Below are 13,810 nucleotides of genomic sequence, written 5' to 3' on the forward strand. Positions count from 1 at the left end.
TTATACAACTTGTCATTCAATCCTAATTACATTTCAACTCTAACTCTTTAATATAAGTCTATTCAAACTAAACTACAAGAAGAGTAACTTGAGTTGAACTAGGAGTCCTTCATTATTTACATGAATATAATGGATAAGCCAGCTCGTAGCCTTATCCTTGTGGGCCCCTCATGATCTCGCAGCTCACCTTGATAAGAGTTCCAGCTCGTGAGATATTTGTGGGTCCCACTTGATCTTCAAGTCTTCTAACTCAATTCAGTTTGTGCTTCTTAATCCCTTAACTCGTGCTTGCTTTGGGTGAGGACTCTTCTTGGTGTCCCACATCCTCTAGGACTCTTCTTGATCTCCCATGTTCTCATGGTGGGTCCCACTAGCTAGAGCACCATGGTGGGTCCCACATTCTAACACTCCCCCTCAAGCTGGGGGTGAGAAGACATCATAAACGTCCAGCTTGCTGCATATGGTAGACATAATCTTGTGAGTGACCGGTTTGGTGAGAATGTCAGCAACTAGGTTTTGTGATGATATGTGCTTCAGAGATAAGAGACTAGCTTGGAATTTTTCTCGTATAAAATGGCAATCTACCTCAATATGCTTTGTCCTCTCATGGAAGATAGGATTTGATGTAATATGTATTGCTGGTTGATTATTACAGTATAGATCCATTGGAGCTTCTTTATAGAATCCCAATTAAGTGAGAAGAGATCTTACCCATAAGAGTTCTGCCATGGCTCTATATTCTGGTTCCGCACTTGACCATGCTACTACACTTTGTTTTCTGCTTTTCCATGTAACCAGATTTCCTCCAACCATCGTGTAAAATCCCGAAGTAGATTTTCTATCATCTAGGGATCCAGCCCAACCTGCATCCAAGAATCCCTCGATGTTGAAATGACCATGATTTTTGTAGAGGAGTCCCCTTCCAGAAGCTCCTTTCAAATAACGTAGTATCCTCTCAAGTGCTTGCCAATGACTGAGTTGTGGCTTGTGCATGTACTGACTTACCACACTTACTGCGTAAGAAATATTTGGCGTTGTTACACAGAGGTAAATAAGTCGTCGCACTAACCTTTTATATTTACCAATATCTAAATCTTCTCCAGTGCCTCCACATAATTTTGTATTTGCATCCATAGGAGTGTCTATCGGTTTGCATCCCATCATCCATGTTTCTTCTATTAGATCAAGTGCATATTTTCTTTGGGATTGAACAATCTCATGTTTGGATTGTAAGACCTCAATACCCAAAAAATATTTCAGTAATCCAAGATCCTTCGGCTTGAATTCAGCACATATTCTTTCTTTTATTTTTTGAATGCCCTAAGAGTCAGTCCCAGTTAAATAATATCATCAACATAAACAGCTACAATCACCTTACCTCTCGTTGTGTTCTCAAATAATACTGAGTAATCTGTAGAGCATCTATAAAAACCTGCCCATATGATGGCTTGACTAAATTTCTCAAACCATGCCCATGGGGATTGCTTTAGTCCATGTAAAGATTTTTTAAGGCGACATACAAACTCTCCCTCAACCACATATCCAAGTGGTTGTTGCAAATAAATCTCTTCTTTGATATCACCATTGAGAAATGCATTTTTAACATCCAGTTAATATATTGGCCATGATGAATTGGCTGCCAAAGATAATAATATACGTATCGAGGTCAATTTTGCCATTGGAGAGAATGTTTCATCATAATCAATACCATAGCATTGAGTGTAACCTTTTGCAACCAGTCAAGCCTTTAGTCATGCAATAGTTCCATTCGGATTATGTTTTACTGTATAAAACCATTTGAAACCAACGGGTTTAGGTAGAGGAACCAGTGACCATGTGTCATTATCATTGAGTGCCTTCATTTCTTCATCCATTGTTGCCTTCCACCCTGGATGTTGTAGAGTCTCCTGATATGACTGTGGAACAAATATGGAGGAAATAGAAGAAAGAAACTGACAACATAAAGATGAGAGGCGATGATGAGACACAAAATTGGAAATAAGATGAGAAGTAGAAGGTTGAGTGCATGATCAAGGTTCCTTTCGTATAGCAATAGGACGAGTATCAAATTGAGGACCAAATATGACTAGTCATGACGGACTTACCTCTGGTATATCTGATAATTCAGCAGGTGTGGTATTGGTTACTAGATTTGGGGGCTGAACAATCTCTGTATCATGAGGCACAATCGGTAGAGGAGAACTTGTTACTTATGACATACGAGGAGGAGTGCTATCAGAATAATTTGAGGAGTCTTCAAAAAATGTTACATCCTTGGACACAAATAAGTGTTGCAAAGAAGGACTATAACAAACATAACCCTTTTGTGTGTGAGAGTATCCCAAAAAAATACAATTGATAGATTTAGGATCAAGTTTGTTGTGTCTAGGCAAATAATTATGAACAAAACATTGACAACTGAAGACTTTGAATGGTAATACAAATGGGTCATCATGTGGTAAAAGTTTAGAGTAGGGAGATTTATTTCCAAGAACGGTAGACGGTAGACGATTTAAAAGAAAACACACTATAAGGACATCATGGGGCCAATAAAAGTATGGAACTTTCATGGCATATAAAAGACCTCGAGCTTCCTCAAGAATATGACGATTTTTTCGTTCGGCTACTCCGTTTCGTTGAGGAGGGTAGGCACATGATGTCTGATGGATAATGCCATTTTCATGACAAAATGAGTCAAGGTCTTTTGAAATATACTCTTTGGCATTATTAGACTGGAGGATTTTTATCTTCTGACCAAATTGTGTGAGTACCATAGCATAAAATGACTTAAAAATGGATGGTATCTCAGAACGCTTTGGAAAAATAAACAACCAACTTGTGCGAGTGAAATCATCAATAAAAGTAATAAAATATTTGGCTTGAGAAATATTAGAGACACTCAAAGGCCTCAAAACATCAGTATAAATCAACTAAAAAGAAGTGTCACTTTTGACTTCTGGACGAGGGGAGTATGTACTCCTTTGATGTTTACTTAACTGACACGCCTCACAACTGAATTCTGACCTGATCTTAAGAGATGGAAACATAGGATGAAGAGACTATATAGAAGGATGTCCCAACTGATTGTGCTATAATTGTGTCTCAGTCTCAGTAGTAGACACCATGTTGATCTTTGGCACATCCAAGTAGTAAAACCCCCTTGTTCATGGCCTCCACCAATCACCTGCTTCTTTATAAGATCCTGAAAAACACATGAAGTAGGTGAGAAGGTGACCGAGCAATTAAAATATTTTTTAACCTGACTAACAAATAGTAAGTTCAAAGGAAAACTAGGAACAAAAAGAATGTCAGTGAGTAGAAGTGATGGGGTGATAGAATTAGAACATTTTCCTTGGACTTTGGTTTGAGAACCATCAGCTATGGTAACAAACTTGTGTGAAAGACTCGGAGATAGAGAATGTAATAAAGTTTCGTTACCTGTAAGATGCTCGGAGGCTCCTAAATCAATTATCCAGGATGAAGATGAGGCAAATAGCATACCTGAAGCCGTAATGGCTGCAATAGTAGCAGAGGAACTAGGAGAAGAACCTAGCATGGTCTTCATTTTCTGAAATAGTTCATACTCTTCATCAGTGATATTTTTCTATGCACTTGATGTTGTGGGATGGTCTTCTTGTGCATCACTCATAGGGGCTTGATTAGCCCTTGCCAATTCTGACTTGTCATTAGCTTTATAGCATATTTCTTTATAGTGGCCATATTTCCCACAGTAAGTGCATGCCCTGTAACGACACTGGTCTATAGTGTGGCCAGGAAATTTACAATGAGTACATTTAATATCATCTGCTCTGCTAGTACTAGTCCTTCCACGTCTTCCTCTGCCCCATCTATAACCTCTTCCTCGGCCTCGGCCGCGGTCAGAGGATGATCATCTATAATCTGAATACATAGCGGATGATACATCAGTAGTAGAGGAAGAAGTGGCTGGAATACGAAGTAATGTTGCACACACATCATCAAACTTTGGGACAGCAGAAGCACTCAACAGTTGACTCTTGGCAATCTCAAGATGAGGTTTAATATTTGCAAGACAAATAGCAGTAATTAATGCTTCCTTTTGTTTGTCTTGGATAGAAATATTAGTGGTGGAGGGCTGAGCTAACTTCCACTCTAGAAGAAAGCCTCCAAACCGTGCCAAGTACTCATGAATATTTTCTCCTTGTTTAGTATTCAACATTCTATGGAGAATATCATAGGGTCTATGCAGTGTATCAGGGCATGAATATAGTTTAGTACATGTCTCCAAAATCTGTTTAGTAGTGTCAAGATGAATAACATTACTAGAGTCATGTTCTTCCATGCTATTTATTAGCCAACCAATGACCAAAGTATCATGCTTCAACCATTTCATATAAAAAATTTCATCTTCATCAACAGGTGGTCCTCAGGTACTGAGGTGACCAAGTAGGTCTTTGGTTATGAGAAACATCCTAATCGAGGTGGACCAACTCATAAAATTTGATACCCCACATAAGGGTATGGTGGTGATTCTCAGTATATCACCTTTGATATTCATATTTTCATCAGCCATGATAGGCTATTCTTCAAAAAACCAAGTAGCACTAATTCAATCAACTCGGTATATGTGAAGACATAGTTTTGTTTTAATAAAAAGAATACATCTAAAATGGAAAGAAAATTCAGAAAAGAAGAGAGTGATAATTACAAAAGGTCATCGTTACTTATAGGGACTATAAACTCTTTTAGTTTTTATATTTTAGGTTTTGCAATCATCGGGAAAAAGGGGGAGGCGGGGGATTTTTAACTAAGTGTTGACTCCCAATCCATAAGTCATTTCTTACAAAAATACAGGCCGTTACGAATGATTGAACGATAAATCACTTTACAATCATCTATGATTGTTAGGTCAACTTTGTGTAAATGGGCAAAATCATTGCTTGTTTGACTCAGGTAAATATCCTACCGCACGTACACTTGAGAATTTAATGAGCATTTGTTGTTCACTTTAAATGGTTTGGACCCACGGGTCATTTGCATCTTTAACATGTTTCAAGCCTGCATATTCATATTTAAAACATGTTAGGATCAATTAGAAATCTCTTTCCAAGCCATTAGGGTTGAACTACTGAAATTTCCCAAACTTTGGACAACAAACCTTTAGTGTTCGTTTGTGGTGTGTGAATGAATTTTCTCTATTTATATTTTAAATTTTTGTTAATTTTTTCCATACATAAACTCTAAAATTTTCATTTTGTTGTGATCTATTTGCCTTTAATCATTTAGTTTACGAGATAAATGGAAAGTGAAAGCTATGTTTTTTTTATTTAAGAAAACATTATACATCTAAAATGGAATGGAAATGCATAAATGTAGAGAGAGATAATTCCAAAAAGTCTCCGTAACTTTTAAGGATTGTAAACCCTTTAGTTCTTTTTATTAGATTTTGCAATCATAGGAAAAAAGGGGCATGCGGAGATTTTCAACTAAGTGTTGACTCCCAATCCATAAGTCATTTCTTATAAAAAATTACCCGTTACACATGATTGAACGAAGGTAAGCTTTTTGTAAATGGGCAAAATCATGGCTAGTTTTACTCGGGTAAATATCCCACCGCAGGTTCACTTTAGAATTTAATGATCATTTTTTGTTTGCTTTAAAAGGTTTGGATTAACTGGTCATTTGCATCTTTAACATGTTTCAAGCATGCATATCCATATTTAAAATATGTTAGGATCAATTAGAAATCTCTTTCCAAGCCATTAGGGTTGAACTAGTGAAATTTCCCAAACTTGGACAACATAACTTTTGTGTTTGTTTGTGGTGTATAAATAAATTGTCTTTGCCTTACATTTGTTATTGTTTATAATTTTTTTCATACTTAACTCTAAAATTTTATTTTTGTTGTGATCTATTTGCCTTTAATCTTTTTGTTTACGAGATAAATGGAAAGTGAAAACTCAAAGTTTTGATTTAAGAAAAGAGTACACATCTAAAATGGTATGGAAATGCACAACTATAGAGAGAGATAATTCTAAAAGGTTTTCGTAACTTTTTGGGACAGTAAAATCTTTTAGTTTTTATATATTAGGTTTTGCAATCATCGGGAAAAAAGGGGAGGCAAGGGATTTTTAACTGAGTGTTGACTGCCAATCAATAAGTGATTTGTTAAAAAAATATAGCCCGTTACGTATGATTGAACGATAAATCATTTTACAATCATCTATGACTGTTAGGTCAGTTTTTAGTCAATTGACAAAATCATTGCTTCTTTAACTCGGGTAAATATCCTACCGCACGTTCACTTGAGAATTTAATGAGCATTTGTTGCTCGCTTTAAAAGGTTTGGATCCATAGGTCATTTGCATCTTTAAACAGTTGCTAGCCTGCAAATCCATATTTCAAACAAGTTAGGATAAATTAGAAATCTCTTTGAAAGCCATTAGGGTATAAATTGTGAAATTTCCAAAACTTGGATAACTAAAATTTTGTGTTCATTTGTGGTGTGTGAATAAATTATCTTTACTTACATTTGTAATTGTTTTTAATTGTTTCCATACATAAAATCTAAAATTTTCATTTTGTTGTGATCTATTTGCCTTTAAACTTTTTTGTTTGCGAGATAAATGGAAAGTGAAAACTCAAAGTTTTGATATAAGAAAAAATTATACATCTAAAATGGAATGAAAATACACAAATGTAGAGAGAGATAATTCCAAAAAGTGTCTGTAACTTTTTGGGATAGTAAACCCTTACAGTTTTTTTATTAGGTTTTGCAATCATCAGAAAAATGGGCGAGGCGGGAATTTCTAACTAAGTGTTGACTCCCAATCCACAAGTTATTTCTAACAAACATATTGCCCGTTACGCATGATTGACCGATAAATCACTCTACAATTATCTATGATTGTTAGGTCAACTTTTTGTAAATGGGCAAAATCATGGCTTGTTTGACTTGGGTAAATATCCCACCGCACGTTCATTTGAGAATTTAATGAGCATTTATTGTTCACTTGAAAAGGTTTGGATCCATCGGTCATTTGCATCCTTAACATGTTTCAAGCATGCATATCCATATTTAAAACATGTTAGGAACAATTACAAATCTCTTTCCAAGCCATTAGGGTTGAACTAGTGGAATTTCCCAAACTTGGACAACAAAACTCTTTCGTTTGTTTGTGGTGTGTGAAAAAATTTTCTTTACTACATTTGTTATTTTTTTTAATTTTTTCCTTAGTTAAACTCTAAAATTTTCATTTTTTTGTGATCTATTTGCCTTTAATCTTTTTGTTGTCGAGATAAATGGAAAGTGAAAACTCAAAGTTTTGATTTAATAAAAATGAGCATTTTTTTTTGCTTTAAAAGGTTTGGATCCACAGGACATTTGCATCTTTAACATGTTTCTATCCTGTATATCCATATTTAAAACATGTTAGGATCAATTAGAAATCTCTTTCCAAGCCATTAGGGTTGAACTAGTGAAATTTTCCAAACTTGGACAACAAAACTTTTGTGTTCGTTTGTGGTGTGTGAATAAATTTTCTTTAGTTACATTTGTAATTGTTTTTAATTGTTTCCATATAAAAACTCTAAAATTTTCATTTTTTTGTGATCTTTTTGCCTTCAAATTTTTTGTTTACAAGATAAATGCAGAGTGAAAACTCAAAATCTATGTTTAAGAAAAAAGTATACATCTAAAATGGAATGGAAATGCACAAATGTAGAGAGAGATAATTCCAAAATGTCTTCGTAACTTTTAGGGATTGTAAATTCTTTTGGTTTTTTTATTAGGTTTTGCATTAAAAAAAGGGTGAGGCGGGAATTTTTAATGGAATGTTGACTCCCAATCCATAAGTCATTTCTTACAAAAATATTGCCCATTAAGCATGATTGACCAAAAAATCACTTTACAATCCATCTATGACTGTTAGGTCAGCTTTTTGTAAATGGGCAAAATCATGGCTTGTTTGATTTGGGTAAATATCCCACCGCACGTTCACTTGAGAATTTAATGAGCATTTATTGTTTGCTTTAAAATGTTTGGATCCACTGGTCATTTGCATCTTGAACATGTTTCAAGCATGCATATCCATATTTAAAACATGTTACGATCAATTAGAAATCTCTTTCCAAGCTATTAGGGTTGAACTAGTCGAATTTCCCAAACTTGGACAACAAAACTTTTTAGTTTGGTTGTGGTGTGTGAACAAATTTTATTTACATACATTTGTTATTTTTTTAATTTTTTCCATACATAAACTCTAAAATTTTCTTTTTGTTGTGATCTATTTGCCTTTAATTTTTTTGTTTACGAGATAAATAGAAAGTGAAAACACAAAGTTTTGATTTAAGAACAAAGTATACATCTAAAATGAAATGGAAATCCATAAATGTTGAGAGAGATAATTCCAAAATGTCCCCATAACTTTTTCGGATTGTAAACTGTGTTAGTTTTTATATATGAGGTTTTGCAATCATCGAGAAATAGGGGGAGGCGGGGGATTTTTGACTAAGTGTTGACTCCCAATCCATAAGTCATTTCTTAAAAATATAGCCAATTGAGCATGATTGACCGATAAATCACTTTACAATCATCTGTGATTGTTAGGTCAACTTTTTGTAAATGGGCAAAATCATGGCTTAATTGACTTGGGTAAATATCCCACCGTACGTTCACTTGAGAAATTAATTAGCATTTCTTGTTTGATTTAAAAGGTTTCGATCCACAGGTCAATTGCATCTTTAACATGTTTCAAGCATGGATATCCATATTTAATTCACGTTAGTATCAATTAGAAATCTCTTTCGAAGCCATTAGGATTGAACTAGGGGAATGTCCCAAACTTGGACAAGAAAACTTTTGTGTTCGTTTGTGGTGTGTGAATAAATTTTCTTTACTTATATTTTTTATTGTTTTTAATTGTTTCCATACATAAACTCTAAAATTTTCATTTTGTTGTGATCTATTTGCCTTTAATCTTTTTTTACGAGATAAATAGAAATTAAAAACTCAAAGTTTTGATTTAAGAAAAAAGTATACATCTAAAAGGGAATGGAAATGCACAAATGTAGAGAGAGATAATTCCAAAAGGTCTCTGTAACTTTTAGGGATTGTAAACTCTTTTATTTTTATTTATTAGGTTTTGCAATCATCGGGAAAAAGAGGGACGCGGGGTATTTTTAATTGAGTGTTGACTCCCAATCCATAAGTCATTTCTTACAAAAATATAGCCAGTTATGGATGATTGACCAATAAATCACTTTACAATCATCTATGATTGTTAGGTCAGATTTTTGTAAATGTGCAAAATCATTGCCTGTTTAACTTGGCTAAATATTTTATAGCATATTCACTGGATAATTTAATGAGCATTTGTTGTTTGCTTTAAAAGGTTTGGGTCCACAGGTCATTTGCATCTTTAACATGTTTCAAGCATGCATATCCATATTTAAAACATGTTAGGATCAATAATAAATCTTTGTCCAAGCCATTAGGGTTGAACTAGTGAAATTTCCCAAACTTGGACAACAAAACTTTTGTGTTGGTTTGTGGCGTGTGAATAAATTTTCTTTACTTACATTTGTTATTGTTTTTAATTTTTTCCATACATAAACTCTAAAATTTTCATTTTGTTGTGATCTATTTGCTTTTAATCTTTTTGTTTACGAGACAAAAGGAAAGTGAAAACTAGTTTTGATTTAAGAAAATAGTTTATATCTAAAATGGAATGGAAATGCACAAATTTAGAAAGAGATAAATCCAAAAAATCTCCTTCGTAAATTTTAGGGATTGTAAACTATTTTAATTTTTATATATTAGGTTTTGCAATCATCTGTAAAAAGGGGGAGGCGGGGGATTTTTAACTGAGTGTTGGCACCCAATCCATAAGTAATTTCCTACAAAAATATAGATCATTACACATGATTGACCGATAAATCACTTTACAATCATCTACAATAGTTAGGTCACCTTTTTGTAAATGGGCAAAATCATGGCTTGTTTGACTCAGGTAAATTTCCCACCGCACGTTCACTTAGAATTTAATGAGCATTTGTTGTTCGTTTTAAAAGGTTTGGATCCATAGGTCATTGCATCTTTAACATATTTCAAGCATGCATAACCATATTTAGAACATGTTAGGATCAATTAGAAATCTCTTTCCAAGCCATTTGGGTTGAACTAGTCGAGTTTCCCAAACTTGGACAACAAAACTTTTGTGTTCGTTTGTGGAGTGTAAATAAATTTTCTTTACTTACATTTTTTATAGTTTTTAATTTTTTTCATACATAAACACTAAAATTTTCATTTTGTTGTGATCTATTTGCCTTTAATCTTTTTTTTTGCTAGATAAATGGAAAATGAAAACTCAAAGTTTTGATTTAAGAAAAAAGTTTACATCTAAAATGGAATGGAAATGCACAAATGTAGAGGGAGATAATTCCAAAATGTCTCCGTAACTTTTAGGGATTGTATACTCTTTTAGTTTTTATGTATTAGGTTTTGCAATCATCAAGGAAAAGGGGGAGACGGGGTTTTTTAACTAAGTGTTGACTTCCAATCCATAAGTCATTTCCTACAAAAATATTGCCCGTTAAGAATGATTGACCGATAAATCACTTTACAATCATGTATGATAATTAGGTCAACTTTTTGTAAATGGGCAAAATAATGACTTGTTTGACTCCGGTAAATATCCCACCTCACGTTCACTTGAGAATTTAATGAGCATTTGTTATTTTCTTTAAAAGGTTTGGATCCACAGTTCATTTTCATCATTAACATGTTTCAAGCATGCATATCCATATTTAAAACTTGTTAGGATCAATTAGAAATCTCTTTCCAAGACGTTAGGAATGAACTAGTGGAATTTCCCAAACTTGGACAACAAAACTTTTGTATTCGTTTGTGGTGTGTGAATAATTTTTTTTTACTTAGATTTTTTATTGTTCTTAGTTTTTTCCTTACATAAACTTTAAAATTCTCATTTTGTTGTGATCAATTGGCCTTTAATCTTTTTTTTTTAAGAGATAGTTGGAAAGTGAAAACTTAAAGTTTTGATTTAAGAAAAGAGTATACATCTAAAATAAAATAGAAATGCACAAATGTAGTGAGAGATAATTCCAAAAAATCTCTGTAGTTTTTAGGGATTGTAAACTCTTTTAGTTTTTATATATAAGGTTTTGCAATCATCGGGAAAAAGGGGTAGGCGGGGGATTTTTAACTGAGTGTTGACTCCCAATCCATAACTCATTTCCTACAAAAATATAGCTAGTTACGCCTGATTGACCGATAAATAACTTTACAATCATCTACGATAGTTAGGTTAACTTTTTGGAAATGGGCAAAATCATGGCTTGTTTGACTCGGGTAAATATCCCACCGCAAGTTCACTTGAGAATTTAATGAGCATTTGTTGTTCGCTTTAAAAGGTTTGGATCCACAGGTCATTTGCATCTTTAACATGTTCCAAGCATGCATATCCATATTTAAAGCATGTTAGGATCAATTAGAAATCTCTTGCCAAGCCATTTGGGATGAAAAAATGGAATTTCCCAAACTTCGACAACAAAACTTTTGTTATCGTTTGTGGTGTGTGAATAAATTTTCTTTACCAAATTTTTTAATGTTTTTTAATTGTTTCCATACAAAAACTCTAAAATTTTCATTTTGTTGTGATCTATTTGTCTTTAAACTTTTTGTTTACGAGATACATGGAAAGTGAAAATTCAATATTTTGATTTAAGAAAAAAGTATACATCTAAAATGGAATGGAAATGCACAAATGTTGAGAGAGATAATTCCAAAAACTCTCCTTAACTTTTAGGGATTGTAAACTGTTTTAGGTTTTTTTATTAGGTTTTGCTATCATCGGGAAAAAAGGGGAGGTGGGGGATTTTAAACTGAGTGTTGACTCCCATTCCATAAGTCAGTTCTTACAAAAATATAACCCGTTACGCATGATTGACCGATATATCACTTTAAAATCATCTATGATTGTTAGGTTAGCTTTTGTAAATGGGCAAAATGTTATGGTCCCTAGTCATGGATCTAGTATCTCGGCAAGGTAATTGTGAATCCAGCACTGTCTTAGGGTTCTTGATCACGGTAATGAAGAAAAGAACTTCCTTTCTCTACCTGTTCTCGTTATGCTTAAAAATGAGTTTCCTTTTCCAAGTCTTCTATGTAAATAAACGACTTACCTGTTGTTCTTGACCAGGAAGGGTGAAACACCTTTTTGATGTTTAGGTCAATGAGGGTAGGGTCCCTCTAGAAATATTGCTACTGCCCATGTAGGAAAGATTAGGCCTTCCTAATCCTCTCTAACTCGGTTAGAGGCCAAAGCTGCCTCTTTGAATGTGTTGCTCGATAAGGGAATCAAACCGTTTCTTCTCTTGCTCGAATTTAGGGAAAATTCTTCCCTCTTACTGCTGTCGACGGGACGGAGGCTAGGGCCCCACCTTGAACTCAGAAAACAGTATTCAAACACTTCTCCCTTCCTCTTGAATAATCTCAATGCAATAGAATTCAAAGAGAGAAGAAATAAAGATCTATCCAAAAGAACCATACCTTGGAGCTCATCAAGGAGACCTCCAAACCCTGTTTAAACTAATTCAATTCCTGCATTTTGTCTATTTCTTTACCCTTTAAATAGGGTTTGACGTCATAAATGTTTTAGGGCTCAAAAAGATAGTTATGCTCCTACGTCCTTGCTCATTACATAATTAATGCAAAATCATACTTAAAGCAATATAAAATATGAAATATAAAACTAATGAACTCAGTGAGTCATTGCCTCTTCCTTTGAGTGACTCGGTGTGCTATTGAGTCCACAACATCTGCCTTCCCTTGGAGAAAGAGTTTGTCCTCAAGCTCATAAGTTGGGTATACCTGTTTGAAGATGTCTAATAGCTCCTAGGTAGTTGCTTCATGTTATTTAGCTGTCCACTAGACCAGAATCTCCCACTAGTCATTGACCAAATTGGTGCATAACATCGTGGATGACCCCGTATACGGTTTGAGGAGGGAGACATGAAACACATCATGCAGCTTGGCCATGACAATTGTAGTTGATAGGCCACTAGCTCCACGCACCCAATAGTGGAGAAAGGCCCAAAATACTTGGGGGAGAGTTTATTACGTGATGGTCCCATAATGGACTGCTGACAGTACGGTTGTAGGCGTAACCAAACATAGTCCCCTACCTCGTATGAGACATCTCAGTGTGCCTTGTCGTAGACTTCTTTCATACGAACCTGATCGCCATAGGCATTCTTTAATAGTCTATAACACCTGGTCGTGATCCATGAGTACCTAATCAATGGTGTCCATGCAGGTGGACCCTGAAGTATAAGAGAGAAGGCGAGGGAGATCTCTACCATAAAGAACCCTGAAAGGAGAGCATTGCAAACCGGAGTGGAACGAAGTATTGTAAGAGTATTCAGCCCTTTGGACGATCTCCAACAAAGCACCATAGATACATTTCGATGGTGCGATTAACCACCTCAGTTTGGCCATCTTTCTGAGGATGATATGCAGATGAGAATTTCAATTTCGTGTAGCTTAGATGAAAAAGTTCCCGCCAGAAAGTGCTTGTGAATACCACGTCCCGGTCACTGACAATAGATTTTGAAATGCCATTTAATCGTACAATATGTTAGAGGAAAGTCTGTGCTACCCGTGATGTTGTATATAGATGAGCCAGAGGAATAAAGTGTGCATACTTGGAGAACTGATCGACCATCACAAATAGTACTAATTTTTTGGCGGATTGTGGAAGACTCTAAACAAAGTCCATGAAATATCATCCCATACCTGTGTAGGGAGGGCGAG

General features: G+C 34.8%; 1 protein-coding gene across 1 annotated transcript; it reads right to left on the bottom strand.

Annotated features, from left to right (window-relative positions):
• Window positions 1–690: 690 nt before the first annotated feature.
• On the bottom strand, window positions 691–1,874 carry LOC137954941 (uncharacterized mitochondrial protein AtMg00810-like). Its single transcript, XM_068801834.1, has 4 exons — window positions 1,805–1,874; window positions 1,658–1,726; window positions 1,379–1,452; window positions 691–1,320 (listed from the first exon to the last, which is right to left on the bottom strand). The coding sequence occupies exons 1-4, from the start codon at window positions 1,872–1,874 to the stop codon at window positions 691–693; spliced, it is 843 nt and encodes a 280-aa protein (XP_068657935.1).
• Between the last annotated feature and the right edge of the window lie 11,936 nt (window positions 1,875–13,810).

Source organism: Aristolochia californica, unplaced genomic scaffold, assembly GCF_029961685.1.
Source record: "Aristolochia californica isolate CCGP_79_NKW_82.1479 unplaced genomic scaffold, dmAriCali1.0.hap1 SCAF_2, whole genome shotgun sequence".
Classification (NCBI taxonomy): domain Eukaryota; kingdom Viridiplantae; phylum Streptophyta; class Magnoliopsida; order Piperales; family Aristolochiaceae; genus Aristolochia; species Aristolochia californica.